Source organism: Callorhinchus milii, unplaced genomic scaffold (genome assembly GCF_018977255.1).
Source record: "Callorhinchus milii isolate IMCB2004 unplaced genomic scaffold, IMCB_Cmil_1.0 Scaffold2, whole genome shotgun sequence".
Taxonomy (NCBI): Eukaryota; Metazoa; Chordata; class Chondrichthyes; order Chimaeriformes; family Callorhinchidae; genus Callorhinchus; species Callorhinchus milii.
This window is the reverse complement of record NW_024704743.1, coordinates 11,971,411-11,991,966: the sequence shown is the minus strand read 5'-3', so window position 1 is coordinate 11,991,966 and position 20,556 is coordinate 11,971,411. Positions and strand designations below refer to the sequence as shown.

At 45.4% G+C, this 20,556-nt stretch overlaps 1 protein-coding gene and 1 non-coding gene across 2 annotated transcripts in view; both read right to left on the bottom strand.

Moving 5' to 3' along the window:
- Positions 1–20,556, bottom strand: part of LOC103189436 (histone-lysine N-methyltransferase 2C-like) — a gene marked incomplete at its 3' end in the record, with an annotated part of 147,116 nt that overhangs the window by 49,315 nt on the left and 77,245 nt on the right. The window contains exons 3-4 of the mRNA XM_007909832.2: positions 18,407–18,495; positions 641–770 (exon numbers count right to left, since the gene is read on the bottom strand). Coding sequence (XP_007908023.2) covers positions 641–770; positions 18,407–18,495 — 219 coding nt within the window. The remainder of the gene's footprint in view (positions 1–640; positions 771–18,406; positions 18,496–20,556) is intronic.
- On the bottom strand, positions 5,490–5,615 carry LOC121848183. Its single transcript, XR_006084901.1, has one exon. It is a non-coding gene; the product is annotated as a small nucleolar RNA SNORA57 (small nucleolar RNA).

The following is a 20,556-nucleotide window of genomic DNA, read 5'->3' as shown; positions in this document are numbered from 1 at the left end:
TGCTCTTGTATTAAATTAGATGAACGCAGCTTCAAGATAGGGTTAATTACCTCTAATTTGGAGGGGGGGGAGAGGGGCGGAAGGCAGCAGTGATTAAGGGGTGGGGTTAGCACGGCATTGCAGACGGAGCTGGAGTGGTTTAAAGACAACAGCTGGGATACTGACCTCCTCCCCCCACCCTCTGCTGTAATCAAGCTATCAGCACATCATGTGCAGCCGTCTGCTCTCTCTCTAACCAGCACCACACATCTGGCCTGAGGACGGGCTCCCAGCATTCCCCACATGTCAATCGCCAATGTGATCCCCTCACCCCTCCTCTCTCTACTCCTTTCCCCCCCCTCTCCTTCCCTCCTCCTCTCCCTCCCTTCCTCCTCTCCCTCCCCTCCCTTCTTCCTCCTCTCCCTCCCCTCCCTTCTTCCTCCTCTCCCTCCCCTCCCTTCTTCCTCCTCCCCCTTCTCCCTCCCTCCTCTCCCTCACCTCTCCTTTCTCCGTCCTCTCACTCCCTCCCCTCCTCCCACTCCTTTCCCTCCCCTCTCCCTCCCCTTCCTCTGCCCTCTCTACCCTCCTCTCCCTCCCTTTCCTCTCTCCTCTCTTCTCCCCTCCCCTCTCATCTCCCTCCCTCTGTGTTCTGTCTGCTGACCTGGATTTTGCATCGAGATGGGTTGAGACGGCTGAGCTGGCAGACTCCTCAGATGTGGAACGTTGGAGGAGAGGCGGAAGCTCGGATTCTGTAAGGAGTATATCCTCTTCCAAGGAGTCGTCATTAACTTCTGCAAAGGGGAGTTGGTGGGGGGGGAGGTGAAGAGAGAGGGAGAGAAGACGGGAGAAAAAACAAAGTATCAGAAGACAGAGAACAATATGCACTTTTTACCCACACCCCCACTCCACTCTTTGTTTGAAAGAGTAAAAGGCACCAACAACAACCACAACAAATTACATTTGTACTTTCACATTTGCCTTTCACATCAGGAGGATGACCCAAAGTGCTGGACAGTCAGGGATTTGGATTGGACCTGGGGGTTGTTATCAGGAGGGGTGGAGGGCAGGGACGGTAAGGGGGTGACCGAAGGCTCAGTTGAAGAAGAGGGTCTTGAGATGGACCTTGCAGGAGGCATTGAAGAGAAACCCGCCTCCCCCCCAGATACATATAGAAGAACCCTCGCTCCCTGGGTTTTCTAATGCAGGTTCATAATCCCCCAAACATCACGTCATAACATGGCACAAAACCAAAATGGCCACCACAAAGTCACTTCCTTGGGCGCCTTGGGACGTCCTCCCGACGTGAAAGGCGCTCAATAAACGGAATCTTGTTGTTGTTGTTGTTCCTGTGCACTTTGCACAAGCGCAATAAGTGTCATCGAACTTAACTTCCTGAAAAATGTCTACTATTGCTGCACACGCATGCCCAGCATCCCACACTGATTTTCAGGTTGTTAGGTAATTGCCACTGCTGTACGTAAGTACTTCCTGAACATATCGCACATGCCCAGGGTGCAGGAAGTGACATCAATGGTGACCGACGACCAGATATCGTTGGCAATTTTTAGAATGCGGGAAGCCAATCCGTATAACAATAATCCTTGGCATACCCAAACCAAACCTTATAACAGAGCTCTACTATACATTATGTATACATAAATCATTTTCCCTTTTTACCTTTAAAAGCCTCTTCAAAGGTCTTTGACCATAACTTTGCCCAACATACTCAAATGCATAATTACAATACAAATTTACAGCACTTTTCACGGCAGAAGGATGCCCCAAAGCACTCACTAGTATTGGTTGGGCATCTGAGCTGGGTGGGGAGTGGGAATGGTGACCAAAAGCATAGTCAAAGAGGCTGATCTCAAGGCAGCTTGAACAAAGTGAGCGAGGGAGAATTTTTTTTATTTTAACAGCAGTATTGTCTGCCTATTCAAGTGAATGTTAAAGATCTCATGGCGCTATTCAAGAGAAGGGAGTTTCTCTCAGTGACTAGGTCAACAATCCCCTTAATAAAAAAACATGGTCACTTCATTCTCACTTAATGACATGTGCATGCGACTGCCAGGATGGTGGAAGGCGAACTGGATGGTTATTGAATTTCTTTCATCAAACAATTCTTATATTCTGTTGTGCCTGTGCGCAAATTGGCTGCCGAGAACACCTATAAAATACAGTCGCTACACTTCACTGTGAAAAGTCCTGTGAAGCGCTTTGAGACAACTTGATATGATAAGACGCTATGTCAAGTGCAAGGATTATTATTATTATTAAGTTCACTCTTTTGCCCATTTGTTCCCATCCTTCCAGCATGCCAAACCCAGCGTCCTCCCATTGCCGCCCTGTATCAAATGCTCATCACATTATTGTCATTATTTTTGAACAAACCTGGCAGCCAAGGATATGATCAATTTTATTTGAGGGAGTGTCGCCAGGCACATCAGAACATAAGAGTTGTTCGACGAAAGAAGGCCAATATCCATCCAGTTTGCCTTCCACCATCCTGGCAATCGCATGCACATGCCATGTCCCAAACCATATATTGCATTCTGAGATATTATTTCCTAACAGAAATCTGTCTAACAGATCTCCTGGGCACATCTCTTTTTCAAGGACTGCCTTGGGACCACCCCCAATTCCCTCTCCCCAAACACTGCACTGGATTGTCAATTGAGGCTGCAAGTTCAATACATGATCACCGCACTTTACTGTGGGAAAAACACCCACGCTCTGTGTTCTTTGAGACGTCTCAGTGCGATATGGTGCTACATCAAATGCAGGGATTATTAAGGAAAATGAGTCAGCCTAAGACATTCCACAGAGAGCCTTTTCTGTAGAGGAAACGAACAAGGAATATCTCATGCCTGCCTGCCTATAAGGAGAAATCCAACCCAGAAAACCATTGCTGTTCCTGAACACTCATAATAAACCTGGGCACTTAGAAACCATCTTGTGTAGTTTCAAAGAGTGTTTTACTATCAATTTGACCCCAGTTCCAACCACACAAGAGTGAGACATGACCTACGCACCTGTTTCACAGCGTGGTGCATTGCAATATAAACCCAATATGATCTGAGCTTATGCCATCGATTCCCTCCCCCTCCCCGTTCACCCTTATCTCGCCTGAGCCTTTATTGTACGCAACATTAGTGCCAGGTCATGTCACCCATCAATGATTCATAGACTACAATTCCTGGAACAACCCAAGCCTGTGGAACAGATCATCAAAGTGGCCTCTGCTGTTCAACACATCAGCAGTGTTCAGCATTCAGGCAGAAACCTGCTCGAAAATTGCAATCATCACAATGGGAATGCATGAGAGAAGGGGAATAAGAGGAGGGGGAAGAGGGGAAGGGGTCATTTGCAAGTTACACAAATTGATCTCTGAAATAATAATCCTTGCATTTGATTTAGCGCCTTATCACGTCGTTGTCACGTCTCAAAGTGCTTCACAGAATATACCATAAAGTGAATTGAGGTGAGTGCTCTAACCAATATATTATACTGGACTCCAAAAATACAATACAAAATTACATTTGTAAAGCACCCGCCATTCACTTCAGGTGGCCAGGATATTGACAGCATGTGGTAATTAGTGACAAGTTAAGCCACGATTGAGTTATCCATTTGCTGTACTTGGTACAAAAGGGCATCAAGGAGTATAATAATAATAATCCTTGATTTTGATACAGCGCCTTTTATGTCTTCTAGACGTCTCAAAGCGCTTCACAGAATATGCTGTAAAGTGAATTGACCGTATATTTGTGGGCGAAACGTGGCAGCCAATTGCGCACAGCAGTGTCCCACAAACATTCGTGGATTGAAAATGATCAATTTATTATTGTTTTGCTTTGGAGGGATTATTATTAGGCTCTGTGTGGAGTAAGGAAACTTGCCCAAGGTTTCGCCCTGCCTGGAATTAAACCCAGGTGTTTCGCTTGCAAGGCGAGTGCTCTAACCACTGAGCTACAGGACTCCAGTATGTAAACAAGACGAGCAAAATGGGATGAAAACAGCGGGCAGGACCTGATACACTGGTGGAATGGCTGACCCGTCCTTCTGATGTGAAAGACGCTACGTCAAATGAAAAGATTATTATACCTTCACACAATTTCTAAAGACAGTAAAGGTGGAGCAATGAGGCACTGCTGATAACAGACCAACCGATAATAAAAGGCAGTGAGAGAGAGAGAAATGCAATTATCTAGCAATATCAGTAACAGGATAGCATGTGATCTAACTGCTGGACCTATTTGCCTGTGAACGTGTTCACACACCAGCGATGTTTAAAGCTTAGCGCTTTTCACAAGCACTGATCTGCTATGAATAAAAAAACACTGGTGGATCGGAGGGGGAAGTACAGTAGGTTGAGCCACCCGTGCCCCCACCCTTCCAAAAAAAGGAGTATTACTTCCTAAATGTTCACAATGCTGAACACAAACCAGAAACACAGGTGTTTGCAACAGACACCAAAAGATTCTTGTTCTCCTGTAAACATCAGCCTGGTTCAGTTGGTAGCACCTTTGTCTCTTAAGTCAGGTTGAAGCCCCTCGGTAGGACTTTTGAGCTCACAGTCCTGGAAATTTCTATGTGTAGGTGACATACATAGAACTTCGGTTTGGATACTCTTAAGCATGATTTTGCATTCTGCACAACAATTCTAGGACTTCGACTTGACCAAGCATTGACAACGCTACCCAACATTTATACATGTCTTTCACATCGAGAGGACATCTCAAACTGCTTCACAGAGCCAACTGGGAGTGGGAGGCAGCAATTATCCTAAAGCACTTTGAAACATTGACAGAATAATGCCAGTTCTTTCTCCTTCCCCCTTCCCTCCCCGTGTTCTTCTGAGGTTACGCACAATGGCACAAGAAACGTGAAATGCGTCCATAATGAAGGCTTATCTATTAGTGAAGCTGGGAAAGGTACTGGGTGTGTAAATTGCCAATCTTCCCTAAGGACTCCAATCAACATGATGCTGTTATGAACAAGCCTAACCTGGCACTGACAATCATCTCGAGGCTTTCGACTAAGAATTCAAATTGCATCAAACCCAAGACTTGTGATTGCAATTGACGATATCAGGAACCATGCACAGTTATAGGGCAACCCAATTCTTCGACAGATTGATTGGAGGGCAGCACAGAGGTTGCAGTGGATGGAGCTACAGCTCATGGACTGGAAGCTCACTGCTTTGGGTGAACACTGCAGCCAATTTGTGCACAGCAATGTCTTACAAACAGCCAGTCATGAAATGAACAACCAATTTTATGTGGGGGAATTGTTATATAATAATCCCTGCATTATGTGCCTCATCATATTGCTGAGACGTCTCAAAGCACTTCACAAAATATACTGTAAAGTGGAGTGATCTCTCTCCCCCCAGCGCTGCATTGAAGTGTCAACTTAAACAATGTGATTCCAAGTCCTGATGTGGGGCTTGAACCCACAACTTCCTGAGGCGAGAGCACTACCACTGCACCAGGCTGACCCAATGAAGCTGGTGTTTCAGTGAGCGAAGACAGAGTAGTGGACGGCAGCCACTGCCACTGAAGACATAACACTGAGGTTACTGTCCCTCCGTATTATACACTTACAGACAAGGCAGCCGTGCCAAGAACAGGAGGTTGAGCCACATTCTTCCCAGTCAGTTCCTTTTAACCCTACAAGCCAAAGCCATACAACAACAACAAGATTGCATTTATAGAGCGCCTTTCACGTCGGGAGGACGTCCCAAGGCGCTGGACAGTTGGGTCGGGACACGAGCAGCGGGGAAATGGTCAGGGGGAGGGAAGGGAGGGAGCGAGGAGGGGGTAGAGAGTCGATAGGGGAGCTGAAGGCACGGTTGAAGAGAAATGTCTTGAGACCGGCCTTGAAGGAGAAAAGGGAGGAAGCGGCGAAGGCACTGGGGGACGGAGTTCCAGAGCCTCGGGGCTGAGAGGCTGAAAGCCCGGCCACCGATGGTAGGGCGGTTAGGGCGGGGGATGTGGAGAAGACCGGAGCCAGAGGAACGGAGGGTACGGGCAGGTAGGTAGGGGGATAGTAGGTCGGAGAGGTAAGAGGGAGCAAGGCCGTGAATGGCCTTGTAGTGAGGATGAGGATCTTGAATTCGATCCTCTGGGGGATGGGGAGCCAGTGGAGGCGAGCGAGGGTGGGAGTGATGTGGTCCCGAAGCCTGGTGCGGGACAGTACACGAGCTGCAGGGTTCTGAATGACCTGCAGCTTGTGGAGGGAGGTGGCGGGAAGGCCGGCGAGGAGAGAGTTCCCATAGTCCAGCCTTGAGGTGATAAAGGCGTAGACCAGTGTTTCAGCAGCGTGAGGGGTGAGGTAGTGCCGTAGTCTGGCGATGTTCCGGAGGTGGTGGAAGGCGGTGCCAGTTGTGGTGCGGATGTGGGGAAGAAAGGACAGCTCAGGGTCGAACAGATTAGGTTAACCCTAACGGTTAGGGTGATCCAGGCTCGACACAGGCAGCGGGAAAGCTTGCCAGGCAGTGATGTCGTGGAGTTCTGTGCGTAGTGGTTAGAGCACGCACCTTGCAATCGAGGACCCGGGTTCGGTTCCCAGATATGGGGTGATCTCAGTGCTCCCACGGGAGATGGGATGTTGAATAGAAAGACTCCTGCTCCAGCTCCGCGTGACCACCAGCTCAGACCACATTTCAGCAGCACCATTGCTGCTTTTTTAGTGGTAAAAAAGCCTCCCAGGAGGCTAAGAAATCAGACCACTGAACATCCTGGTTACCATCACCACAGCCCCAGGGAACAGCTCATTCCCTTCCCTGCCCCCATCCTCACTCATTCCGGAGCCACAATTTCTGCTCCCCACCAGCAGGGCGTACTCCCACCTCATACTGCTGCCCCACCCGCTGCACGGGCAGAGAGGGCTAGGACACTCGGAGAAACTCACTTCTCTTTCGAGTACTGCCATGGGATCTTTAACATCCACCTGATCAGGCAGACAGGACCTCGGTTTAATGCCTCAGCTGAAGGACGGCACCTCCAATTCAGCACACACTGAGCACTGCACTGGAGCAAAACTCAGGCTACATGAGTTCCAAGCCCCAACGTGGGGCTTCAACTCACAACCTTCTAACTCAAGAGGCAAGAGCACTATAAACTGAGCCAGGCTATATCGTGTCCAAATTGTGCGTTAGAAATACAATAAATTGCATTTATATAGCAATGCTAAACTGGGAGGAGGAGTGTGTGTGACCATAGGCCCGATCAAGGAGGTAAATTTTAAGGTGGAGCTCAGACACTGAATAGGGTGCGAAGAGAGCTGGGGGGCGCACAGCAAGCCTGAGTTAGCCATACAGAATGGTAGGGGCTAGGGGGTAGTGGCGAGGGTGAGAAGGGAGGGGAGAATGGCAGATCCTATGGTGTGAGCAATACAAGGATAATCACTGAGCATCAAAATATCTTGGGTGTTAAAAGGTGAAAGTATAGGTTTCTGCTTCTTTTCTCTGCTAACGGGATTGTTGGCCAAGACACTAGGGGAAATGCTCTGCTCTTTTCGAAGAATGTGACAGGATCATATTAAATAATTACATAATAATAATCCTAGCATTGATACTCTGCTCAGCAGGCTCTGGCTCAGGCTCTGGCCTGCTCCACGTCCTCTGCCCGGCCCACCCCACCATCAGCAGTCGTCCTCCCGACGTGAAATGAGCTTTACATATGTAATTTTGTGTTGTATAGGAGTGTATTATCCAAGTTCAAAGTCCTGACGTGAGTTTGAGCCCATAACCTGCTGGCTCAAGAGGTGAGAATTCTACCATTTGAGCCACGCTGACAAACACAATGCATCATCCAGGGATGAGGGAGGGAAGGCATGTGCACTGATGTACTCTAAATTAATTAAAGGCAATAACAGAAGCTTCTAAGATCAATCTGTAGTTCTGAGTCTAATTAGCGTTTCTTTATTGTTTAAAAAAAGGAATATCACTAAGCTTTGTATAGCATTGAGCTTTGAAATTAAGAACAAAAGGTGAACATAAAGATTCAGCCCATTTCATTAGCATCGAATTTCTCGTTAATTATGAAAATCTGCACTTGATATAGAGCTTTATCTCAAAACATCTCAGAGCCACACACATAGCAAGTTACTCTTTATTGTAACTCTCTAACAAAATACTAATAATCCTCGTATTTCAGCGATTTGGGACGTCCTCCCGACGTGAAAGGCGCTCTATAAATGGAATCTTGTTGTTGTTGTTGTATTTGATAAAGCACCTCATCACGTCATTGAGACATCTCAAAGTACTTTACAGAACATAGTGTAAAGTGGATTGACTATATTTTGCGGGTGAAAATCGGAAGCCAATTGCACAAAGCAGTGTCCCACAAATAGTTGTGGATTGAATAACCAAATTTTTTTTTCTTTTTGAAAGGATTATTAACCCCGGAAAGCAATCCGCCAATCATCTAGCAACCGGGTTCTTACTTACTGCTAGGCAAACAGAGACGTGTGGAGTAAGGAAACTGGCCAAAGGTTTCGTCCCTTCCAGGAATTGAACCAGGGTCCTCTTGCTTGCTAGCCACGTTTTCTAACCAATATGCTACAGGACTGCATCTCGTTGGTTCATCCACAAACACAGTCACTGCACTTTAAGGTATATTCAGTGTCTTGAATGTCCTCCCGACATGAAAAGCGTTATATAAATGTAAATTAGTATTTTTTATCAATTCTTTACATTTTAGGTGGTCTATTGAACACCATGAACAAATGAGTGCATTATACATAAGGGAGTCTCTCTCGGTATCCTGGCCAACAATCATCCCAATCATCACCCACCCCCCCACACACAGAAAAAAAAGGTAATTTGCCGGTCATTTGGTTGTTTGCGGGACATTTCTGCGCTCAAATTGGCTGCCGCTTTCACCTACCAAATACATAGTTACTCCACTTTACAGTAAATCCTGTTAAGGCCTTTGAGACACATCCTCCCGACATAAAACAGCACTGTAGCAAACATAACGGTTATTATAATTATTATTGTAGCAACTTAATCCCACTTTCCAGCTCTTTCCCTATATGCCCATAGTAAGGTTTGTTTATTGCTTAGGTGCTTATCCAGTTGGCTTCTGAATGACCCTATTGATCAAGTCTCAACAGCTGCAACTGCAGTGAATTTCACAATTGAACGTTCCTTTGATTGAAGAGATTCCAAATAGAATCATAGAAATTCACACAGAAGGCCATTGGACCCATCCTGTCTTTCAATCCCATTTTCCCCATAATAACCTCTCCTGAGTTAGTGTCTTGGAGTATAAACACTGGTTTGGACTAGTTGGGCCAAATAGTAATAATAATCCTTGTATTTGGTTTAGTGCCTCGTGACATTGGAAGGACCTTTCAAAGCACTTCACAGGATTTACTGTGAAGTGAATTGGCTGTGTATTTCCAGGCAAATACAGTAGCCAATTGCACGCAACAATGTCAGACAAACAGCTATGAAAGAAGTGACCAATTTTAGTTGGGGGATTGTTGGTCGACACCAGGAGAGAGAAGCTCCCTTCTCTTTTCGGAAAGTGCCATGGGATCTTTAACGTCCACCTGAACAGGCAGACCTCGTGTTCTGCAAAATACTGCAGATGCTGGAATTCTGAAATAAAAACACCCGTCAGAAAGGTCATCGACCTAAAATGTCTCCTGTCTTCATAGATGCTGCCTGATCTATTGAGTGTTCCCAGCGCCTTCTGTTTTTACAGGCAGATGGTATCTTGGTTTAACGTTGTATCCGAAGGCCGGCTCCTCCGACAATACAACTAACCCAAGCACTGCATTGGAGCGGCAGCTTAGACAAGTCCTGACATGGGATTTGAATCCACAAACTTCTGACTCAAGGGCAAGAATGTTACACTGAGCCAGGCTGACACACCAATGGCTGTTTCCATGCTGTATAAGCTACAGTCCAAGTAAGTGCCATTAACTACTGCAAGGTACAACAATTAGGACACACAACAAAATCCTTGGGAACAACTGAAGTCCTGGAACGAACAATGGATAGCTGCCAAACATGGCTTCTTATGGCTATCAGTAACTCTGTATTCCCAGCCACCTGGGGTTAGACAGGACCACCGTGTTCTACGGGGGAGGTGGGGTGGGGGGGAAGAGGAGAGAGATGCAAAGGACCCACTGACAATAATCAGCGTGTATGTTGGATCTGGTCCCAAGGACAGAATGCAGGGAGGGAGGGAAGGAGGGAGGTGGAAAGCAGCTGTGTTAATGGAACTGTAGAAATGGGATTCTTTTGGCCACACTGTGCCTGTCTTCAAATGAAATCCCACGGAGCATGCCTTCACCACTGGCCTCAGTGTAAATACAGGAAGCAGAGCCAATGCCAAGTCTCAAGCAATCTTTGCGAAATGTGACCCATTGGCTACTTAAGACGCTTTACACTGAAAAACTGGTGAGAAGCAAAGAGCGCTGTGGAACAATCAGTGGCTGACAGCATCTATTAATCAAACTGTGCTTTGCAGTGGCTCACAGCCCCAAACACATCGCAACGGAAGAGAGACCAACTGCATTGAGGTTAACCCACTGTAAACCACAGTACTATTAGTTTTTAAATAGGATACAACGCCTTTCACGTTAAAAATAATCCTTGCATTTGATAAAGCGCCTTATCACCTCATTGAGACATCTCAAAACACTTCACAGAATATTCTGTAAAATGAATTGACTGTATATTTTGTGAAAGAAATGTAACAGCCAATTGCGCATAGCACTCTCCCGCAAACAAGAGTGGATTTGAGTGACCACATTTTTTTGTGGGGGAAGGGATTGGTGCGATGGAAAGGGGATGTGTGGGAAGAGAATGTCTCAAAGCCTTCACAGGATTTTACTGTAAAATGTAGTGTATTTTGTAGGTGAACCCGGCAGCCAGTTGGCACACAGCAATATCCCACAACCAGCCATGAAAGTGTATGTCCAATTTTATCTGTTGGTTAGGGCAGCAATTTTGGGAAATGTTTTCATACGTGTGTCAGCGGATTTAACACTATCGCTTTACACATTGCTTAAAATATATTATTTAAATCGAGGTCAAAAGTGGCTCAGGTGATGGGATTCCTGCCTCCAGGTAAGAAGGTTGTGGGTTCAAGCCACATGGAACCAAAATTTCGCCACTGGCATCCCCACCCACTGCATTAAACTCAGTACTCCCATCAGACCAGTTCTCTCCAGGCCCCACTGGCTCCCTATCACCGAACAGATCGATTTTAAGATCCTCCTATCACCTCCTTACATCTCCGAACTGCTTACTCCCCAATCCACAACCCGCTGTCTCCACTTGACTGGCTCCAGTCTCCTGCTTGTCCCTCGTGCCCTCCATTCCACCATTGGTGGTTATGCTTTCAGTGACTACGTCCCGAAACTTTGGAACTCTCTCACTCAATCCTTCCACCTTGCCCCCTCCTTCCCCATCTTCAGGTCGCACCTGAAAACCTTCTTCGACCACACTTACGGTCACCTCCCCCTCCCCGGCTCGGTATCGTGCTCTGCCACTGTCAAGCGCTCTGGGATGCTACACTGCATGAGGGGCAGTATATAAATGCAAGTTGTTGCTGTTGGATCTATGATGACAATCCAGTCCATGCACACACCCTTCAGATGAGACACTGAAAGCCAAGTTAAATGTTGTCGTGTACCAGGTCGTGTACCATCCTGTTCAAGGTGGACGTTAAATATCCTAGGAAACTATGAAAGACGAGGCAGTTTCTCCCGATGTCCTCCAAATAAAACTGGTCATTCACCTGACTGCTTACGAGATATTTAATGGTGCTAAACAACTCCTATGTTTGTTGACATAAACAACCCATTCACTAGAAAAGTAACTATGAATTACGAGGCAAAACAATCTTAATAGCCACTACTTGGACACCATCTATTCTGCAACACTCAGCTATTTGCAGTTGCTGGCACACACACCATCCACCTCCTCTTTCCCCAACCCCCTCAGAGCTTGGCTGAGTTTGTAGCACTCTCCCTCTGAGTCAGAAAGTGGGGAGTTCAAGCTGCAAGTTAGGACTTGGAACTCATGTAGTCTAAGCTGACACTCCAATGCTTGCTGAGGGAGCACTGTATTGTCAGAGATGTTGTCCTTAGGATGAGATGATAAACCAACGTTTAACATCTGCCTGATTAGATGGACGTTAAAGATCCCTCAGCACTATTTGAAAAGAAGGGAGTTTCTCACCCTTCAATCGCCCAAATAAAATTGCTCATTCACTTCATCATTGTTTGTGGGACATTGCTGTGTGCAAATTGGTTACAACATTCACCCACAAATGCAGTCACTACACTACACTGGTTACAACATTCACCCACAAATGCAGTCACTACACTTTACAGTATATCCTGTGAAGTGCTTTTGAGACATCCTCACAATGTGAAAATGCTATACAAAGGTAAGGCTTATTATTACAAACTATTAAAAAAATGTCAGGGTACAAACATGTAACTTTTGCTTTTCGAATCATCATTTATCTGTTGTTTAACTTCACTCTAGTTAAAAGTCAAAAAAAATCCTCACAGTGAATGGCAGTGTTGTGTTAAAGGGAAGGGTGGTGGGGTGGAGGCAAGGAAAAAAGGAGGAAAGCTACACTGTAGGACCGGGCAGCAACATATTAGGACAAAGAAACCATCGTAGCAGGTAATCTGAATGTCCCGTAACACTGCACTTACATGGGGTTCTTACCACTCATTGTTCTCTACAATGGACAGCATACCGACTGCAGTATGACCTTATGCAGGAACATTTGATTCAGAAACTGGAGAAGTAAGAATTGTATTGTTTGAAACCTAGTGAAAGAACCATCATTTTTTAAATCCTAAACAACTTGCATTTGTACAGCGCCCTTCACGCGGGATAGTTTAACAGTGGTAGAACCGGACACAGAGCCAAAGTGAGAGGGGAGGTGACCACAGGCATGGCTGAAGAGGAAGGTCATCAAGTGTGAGAGATTGAAGCAGAGAGTTCCAGAGTTTCGGGCCATAGTAACTGATGGTGGAGCAGAGAGGATGAGGGACAGGCAGGAGACCGGAGGCAGCTGAGCGAAGGCGCTTGTAGTAGAGTGGGGAGTAAGCAGGTCGAAGAGGTAGGAAGATGCGAGGGTGTGAAGTAATTTGTTAGCAAGGATCTTGTAAATAATAATAATCCTTGCATTTGATATAGAGCTTTATCACATCTTCGAGACGTCTCAAAGCGCTTCACAGAATATACAGTAAACTGAAGTGACTATATTTTGTGGGCAAAACGTGGTAGAAATTGTGCACTGCAGCGTCCCACAAACAGTCGTGGATTCAATTAGATTAAATCAATCCTCTGCAATAAGGGGTCAGTGGAGCCTCGCAAGACCTGGGATGATGGGGTACGGAGTTTGGTGCTATTAACTTAAACAAAATCACCCTTCTTGAACTCAAAATAATAAAAAAATTGTTTTCGAAAACACCCCCCCACTGATAAAACTGGTCATTCACTTTATGGGGTTTTGTTTGTGGATTCCTGTAGCTCAGTGGTTAGAGCGTTTGCCTTGCAAGCGAGAAGACCTGGGTTCCATTACTGGCAGGGCAAAACATTGAGCAAGTTTCCTTACTCCACACGCCTCTGATCCTAGTAGTGAGTGGGAACCCGGTGATTAGTCGACTGGCGGATCGCTTTTCCGGGGGTAATAATTCCTTTAAAAAATAAATAATAATAATTTGGTCACTCAATCGACAACTGTTTGTAGGACACTGCTGAGTGCAATTGGCTGCCGTGTTTTGCCCACAAAATATATTGTTTGATGTGACTTATAGACTTAAAAAAAGACTTTAATGGAGTATAAATCATGCAGTACAAAATAGTTTCAAACCAAATCGGCACTGAGAAGCATAATACAACACAACAAATTTAGAATTATACACACAGAGCCTTTCAAGTCGGGAGGATATCCATTTGACAGAACGAGCTGGGGATGGGCCTGAGCAGTTGGGAAGGTGACTGAAGGCGCGGGCAAAATGGTAGGTCTCAAGACCAACCTTAATCGAGGTGAGGGAAGGAGTGATCGAAGGAACTCTGGGTTGGAGTTACAGAAAGTGGGGGCAAAAAAGGCTACAAGCCTGCCTGATAGAGTGTGGGGGACATGGTGCTCACTGAGCGAAGGGAGCAGCCAGGTGGGTAGAGCCTATTTGTGCACAACAATGTCCCATGAGCAGTCATTATGAGGTGAATGACTACCAAACTCCTAGCTACGCGTTTGGTGGATGTAACAAATAATAGTGCTTGAATTGATTGTGATGTTATATTACATTGAAACGCTTCAGATGGCAGAACATAATGAGTTCCTCAACATGTAGAGAAGTGGGATGTAACTGGGAGTTTGGTCATTCACCTCACGAGGGCTGCTGCGGGACATCACTGGATGCATATTGGTTCTGCCTTGCTTTGGCCTACAAAATACGCAGTCACAATGTGAAGCCCTTTGAAACATTTTGATGTGATGATAAAAATAATCTTTGCATTTGATATAACGCCCTTCATGTTGGGAAGCTCAAGCCGCTTAACGAGTGCAGCTTGCATTTTTAATAGGCAAACATGGCCAAATTCGCTAATTTAAACACAGCATTGTCCCACAAGCAGCCATGAAGTGAATGACCAATTTTCCATCTGTTGGTGGTGGGCAGATTATCATCAGGACATTAGGAGAAAATCCCTTCTCTTTTCGAACAGTGGATCTTTGACATCCACCTGATCAGGCAGACGGGACCTCGGTTGAACATCTCCTATGGCGCTGGGTCAAATAATAATAATCCTTGCATTTGATATAGCACCTTATCAAGCCTTTGAGACGTCTCAAAGAGCTTCACAGAATATTCTGTAAAGTGAATTGACTGTATGTCTTGTGGGCAAAATACAGGTTATATTATTCATTAAGTGACAAGATATCACAATCACACCACTGGCTGGTATGAGTTGGAAAGGCATTCTGCAGGACTCTGCTGGTTTTGTTCACTTTACCAGCTCCAAGACACTACCCTGCATGAAGAGCATGATATAAATGCAAGTTGTTGTTGATTCAAATCCTCCTGACAAAGACTTGGATTTCCTCTGCTGAATGCACTTTGGGATAAATCCCATCTTTAGAGCTCTCAGGCACCAAGCCAAGACTGGCTCCCAAACTTTAGGTCTGCTGTTTATACTCAATTTTTGAAATTTCCTTTTAACCCCTTTGTAAAATGAAACAGATACATTCTGGCCAATATTTCCTCCAAATCCAAATTCACCCTGTCCCACCCTTTCCCAAAATATTCATCAACCCAAAATATTTGCTCATATGACATTATTTATTTCCAGTCACCATCCATTTTTCAACAGAGTCATCAATTCAGGTGCCGTCTTCTTTGCAATTCAGCTAAAGATCCCATGGCACTATTCGAAAAAGGAAAGGGAGTTTCTCCAGGTGTCCTAGTCAATATTTCTCCAGATAAATATCAGTCTTTCACTTCATGCCTGTTTGTGGGACATTGCTGTGGGCGACTTGGCTGCCACATTCGCCTACAATATCCACAACCGCTACACTTTACGGTACATCCTATGGAGCGCTTTAGGTTGTCCTCCCCACCTGAAAGGCGCTAGATTATAATTATTGCCCACAAAATATACAATGAATTCACTTTACAATATATTCTGAGAAGCACTTTGAGATGTCTCAACAACGTTATCACGTTGTTGCAAATTTAGGATAATAATGATAATAATAATAATCCTTGCATATCAAATGCAAGGATTATTATTATTATCATTATTATCCTAAATTTAGTTCCTCTTGTTTTTGGTGATCAGTAACAACAGTGCTTCTCTAGTCAACTTTATCAAAGACTGTTCAACCAGTTTGAAAACATGCAGCGGGGTCTAATTTTAACTTTCTGTGTTGCAGCATAAAGAGCCTGAACTTATTAAATCTCTCTCACTGATTTAATTTATTTGCCCACAAAACACACAGTCAGTGCACATTACTGTATATCCTGTGAAGCACTCTGGGATGTCCTCGCGACTTGAAAGGCAGGGTAACAAATGCAAGGATTATTCTTAGAAAACAGCTCCCAAAATCATGGCAACCTTGATCTCTCTAATTGCACAAATGCACTCACATTGACTGAGGTTGTTCAATGCACAGAAAGTCCGTCGCACACAGAGGACAGCTCCACCCACAGCTCTTCCCAGTAGAGGAACGACAGGCATTTTTAACACATTTGGCAGAGAGTTGTGCTGGCGTGTATTCTACATTTAGACAGGCTCCCAGTTCATCTTCCCAACTTGGGAACAAGAGAGGTCCTGTTTTAGTGCCAGCTCTGGACACAGGTTCCAATAAAGCACACGGAAGCCATTACTTCTCTTGCTTTCCCCTCCCCCAACCCCTCTATATGTCATCCTATGTGAAGGATAACTCTCGAATCTTGAATCATTGTTCCCCTTCACAGTCTTGTCCTGTTGTCTTGACATATCTGGAAGTATTATTCAGGGTGTAATTTCTCTATCCTGCTCAGCTGCTTGCATATTACAACAACAAGATTATATTTGTATAGCGCCTTTCATGTCGGGAGGATGTCCCAAGGCACTGGACAGTGTACAGCATTTCAGACCCGAGCTGGGGTCAGGGGGGGGAAGGGAGGGGAGGGGAAGGGGGGTGACCGATGGTCAAAGAGGAGGGTTTTGAGGCGGGACTTGAAGGAGGCTAAGGAGGGGGTGAGGCGGAGTGATTGGGGATGGAATTCCAGAGGTTGGGGGCAGAGTGCCTGAAGGCTCTCCCACCAATGGTGGGGCGGGTGGGTCGGGGGACGTGGAGCAGGCCGGAGCCGGCTGAGCAGAGGGAACGGACGGGTTGGTAGGGGGTTAGGAGGTCACAGAGATAGAGTGGGGCGAGACCATTGAGGGCTTTGTAGGTGAGGACCAGGATCTTGAACTGGATCCTCTGAAGGATAGGGAACCAATGGAGTTGGGCAAGAATGGGGAAGATGGGGACACGGAGTTTGGTGCGGGAGAGGACATGGGTTGCAGAGTTCTGGATTATCTGTAGCCTAGTACAGGCACAAGGGCTGCATATCCTTCAGATGAGACGTTAAACCAAGTTTCACCTTGTCTCCTGCCTACAACCCACTCATGCCACAGCAAACATTGCTGTATGCAAATTGGCTGCCGGATTTGGCTACAAAATAAAATCCTATAATTTACAATATATCCCGTGAAGTGCTTTGTGACATCTAGACAACATGATTAAGAGCTGTATCAAATGCAAGAATCATAGAACCAAACAGCAGAGAAGGAGGCCATTCGGCCCATCATGTCTGTGCCGGGTCTTTGAAAATGGCTATCCAAATCAATCCCACTCCCCTGCTCTCTCCCCATAGCCCTGCAAACTTATCTTCCCCAAATAATTATCTACTTCTCTCTTAAAAGTTGTTATCGAATTGGCTTCCACCACCCGTTTAGGCAATGCGTACCAGATCTGAACAACTCACTACAATTTTTCTCGTCACCTCCCGTCGGTTTCTTTTAATAACTACTTTAAATCGGTGTCCTCGGGCGACTGACACCCACCCACCAGGGAAATAGTTCCTCCTTGTTCACCCTATCGAATCCCCTCATAATTTTGAAAACTTCTATTAAGTCTCCTCTTAACCTTCTCTGCTCCAAGGAGAATAATCTTAGCTTCTCTATCCTCTCCTGATAACTGAAGTCCCTCATCCCTGGTACCATCCTGGTAAATCTCCTTTGCAGCCTCTCCAATGCCTTGACATCCTTCCTAAAGTGTGGTGCCCAGAACTGAACCCAGTCTCTCGCTGAGGCCTAACCAGTGTTTGATAAAGGTTCATCATAACTTCCTGACTTTTGTATTCTATGCCCCTATTTATAAAGCTTAGTATCCCATATACTTTTTTAACAGCTTTATCTACCTGTCCTGCCAACTTCAAAGATTTACTTATATGAACCCTCAGGTCTCTCTCTTCCTTCACCCCCTTTACAATTGTACCATCAGCTGATATTGTCTCTCCTCATTCTTCCACCCAAAATGCATCACTTCGAATTTCTCCACATTAAACTTCAGTAAGAATTATTACTATTTTAATTATTATTATTGTAAGTTGGAACCAAGTCACGTAAAGAATGGAGGAGGTCAGGGTGAAGGACTCATTTAAGAAACTTGATGCTGTAAATGGGAAGATAGCAAGGCAGATATTCTGATAGAATGAGATCCAATGAGCCTGAAAGACTTTCTTCGCGTGCACCCCCTCTCTCGTGATCTATTGCATCGAGACCCATCTGCTCCCACTAGATGTCACTACTCATTTGTCTTCTGAAATGTGATCGTTTGCAAGTGACTCCTTCTTTACAGACATCGAAAGACTACGAGGCAACAAACGGCGAGATTCTTACCCGTTTCCATTGCGTTTTCCATCTCTGCTGCCTCCAGCCCGTCCAGGCTGTCCTCATCTTCAACAGCTGTCTTCCCCCTACTCCGAGATCTGCCGATAACACAGGAAAGGAAAAGGCACCAGTTACAATACAACACACATTTACTGTAGGGAGACCTGCAGCATAGTGGTTAGAGCACTTGTCTCGCAAGCAAGAGGACCCGCGTTCGATTCCCAGGCACGGCAAAACCTTAGGCAAGTTTCCTTACTCCACACCCCTCTGTTTACCTAGCAGTAAGTAGGAATCCAGTTGTTAGTCGATTAGCGTTTCAATCCACATTACAGTATATTCTATGAAGCGCTTTGAGACGTCTCAATGACATATGCCAAATGCAAGGGTTATTATTTACATTTGTACAGCTCCATTCATATCGGGAGGCATCCAGGGCACTTAACAATACCCTGGCTTTGCACCTGAGGTGGGGGACAAGGGAATAAAGGAGAAAGATGACCGAAAGTGTGGTCAAGGATTATTCATTAAACAAATGGAAGACACATAGAGCTTCTACTCCATGAACTCATGCCTACTTAACATTTATAACATTGTGACAATCCTTGTTTTTAAACAACAAATTGTCCCAAAGACTGATATTCATCTCAGAGGGGTTGCATCAATCCAGGACTCTACAATACATTTATACAGCACTTTTCATGTCAAGAGGAAGTCTCAAAAAAACTTTACACAGATGGTTGAAGCTGCATTGTCAGAGGTTTTGTCTTTCTGATAATGGAATGTCAGATTCCAGCCAGCCCTCTGTGACGGTCTTGGTAGTCCTGTTCCTGAGCCTGGTGGGTCCGCAGTATTCCAGGGCATCGGTAGCCCCTGGAAGGGCAGACCAGTCCTTGGGGGCAGGGAGTCATCCCACTCAGCTCCTGTTAACCCTGCAAGCCAAAGCCCTAACGGGTAGGTTGGTCCTGGCTGGACAAACAGTGGGAAATCTTGCTGGACAGCAATATCAATGGCAAGCAATAAGGTTTTAGCTGGTTAGACTCCAGCAGTACCCCAGCGCACACTCTGGGATCCTCAAGCCTGGACTCTTGCCAACCTGCGCCTAATACTTTCTGGAATTAGGTAAACAAATGCTTCCCTCCAAAGAGAAAGTGCACATTCCATTCCAACAATCTATCTCTGGGATTTCCACGTGTAGGTGGGAATTCATGGAAACCTCAGCTTGGTTTGGATACTCTTAAGGTGATGGGTTTCGGCATGTGTCAGACACCCAGTTGACCAAAAAAAAGCACCATTTGGAAAGGGAGTTTCTACCGGTTTCCTGGTCAACAATCCCCTCAGTTGAAATTGGTCATTCACTTCATGGCTTTTGCTATGGGTTCATGGCTGTGCCCAAATTGGCCCCTGGTTTGCCTACACAAGGTAGTCACTGAACTTCATACGAAGTTTGTGAATTGCTTTAAGATGTTCGACATTATAGGAATAATATTAACACAATAAATATGAATTATTATAAAAAATAAGAGCCTTTTGGTTGAAGTCTGCTCTTTTGCCCATTTGTTCCCATCAACAACTTGCATTTGTATACAGTACCCTTCAGCAAGATAGCGCTTTCCAGCATCCTTCCAGCAAACCCCCCGTCCTCCCATTACCACATCACGTTTTCTTCTGACACCGCTGTCCCAGCCGTCTCTGCCACGCTTCGGTACTGGCCCTATGTTAGTGCAAGCTGCTGTCAATCTAAGGAAGCGTAGAAAATTGAAGGAAGCACAGAATTCCTGGAAGAAAATATTTAGCAAAAGCTGGAGCTTACAGTACAAAAAGCACCCAGCAGCACAGTCAAAAGCAATGCAATGCACGTCTCCAGAATGTACAAAGGCCAGTGTGCTTTTTTCCCCTAGCTTAGCACCTGTAACCTGAAATAAGATCTTCATTTATTTTCTGTCATATGTGGCAGGATCGATTACCCAGCTCAATTGTCAAAAGCGCTCAGGTCAAACACGAAGCTCGAGCAAGTCTTCAAATACGATGAATTAATCCATGAAAAACGCATCCAGTTTATAGCTATTAAATGGGCGTTGGCATCTCATCCAGCTACCCAATTCTGTATTCTATAATCATTAGCCTTGCCTTGCACAACAACGACAGCTTGCATTTATAAT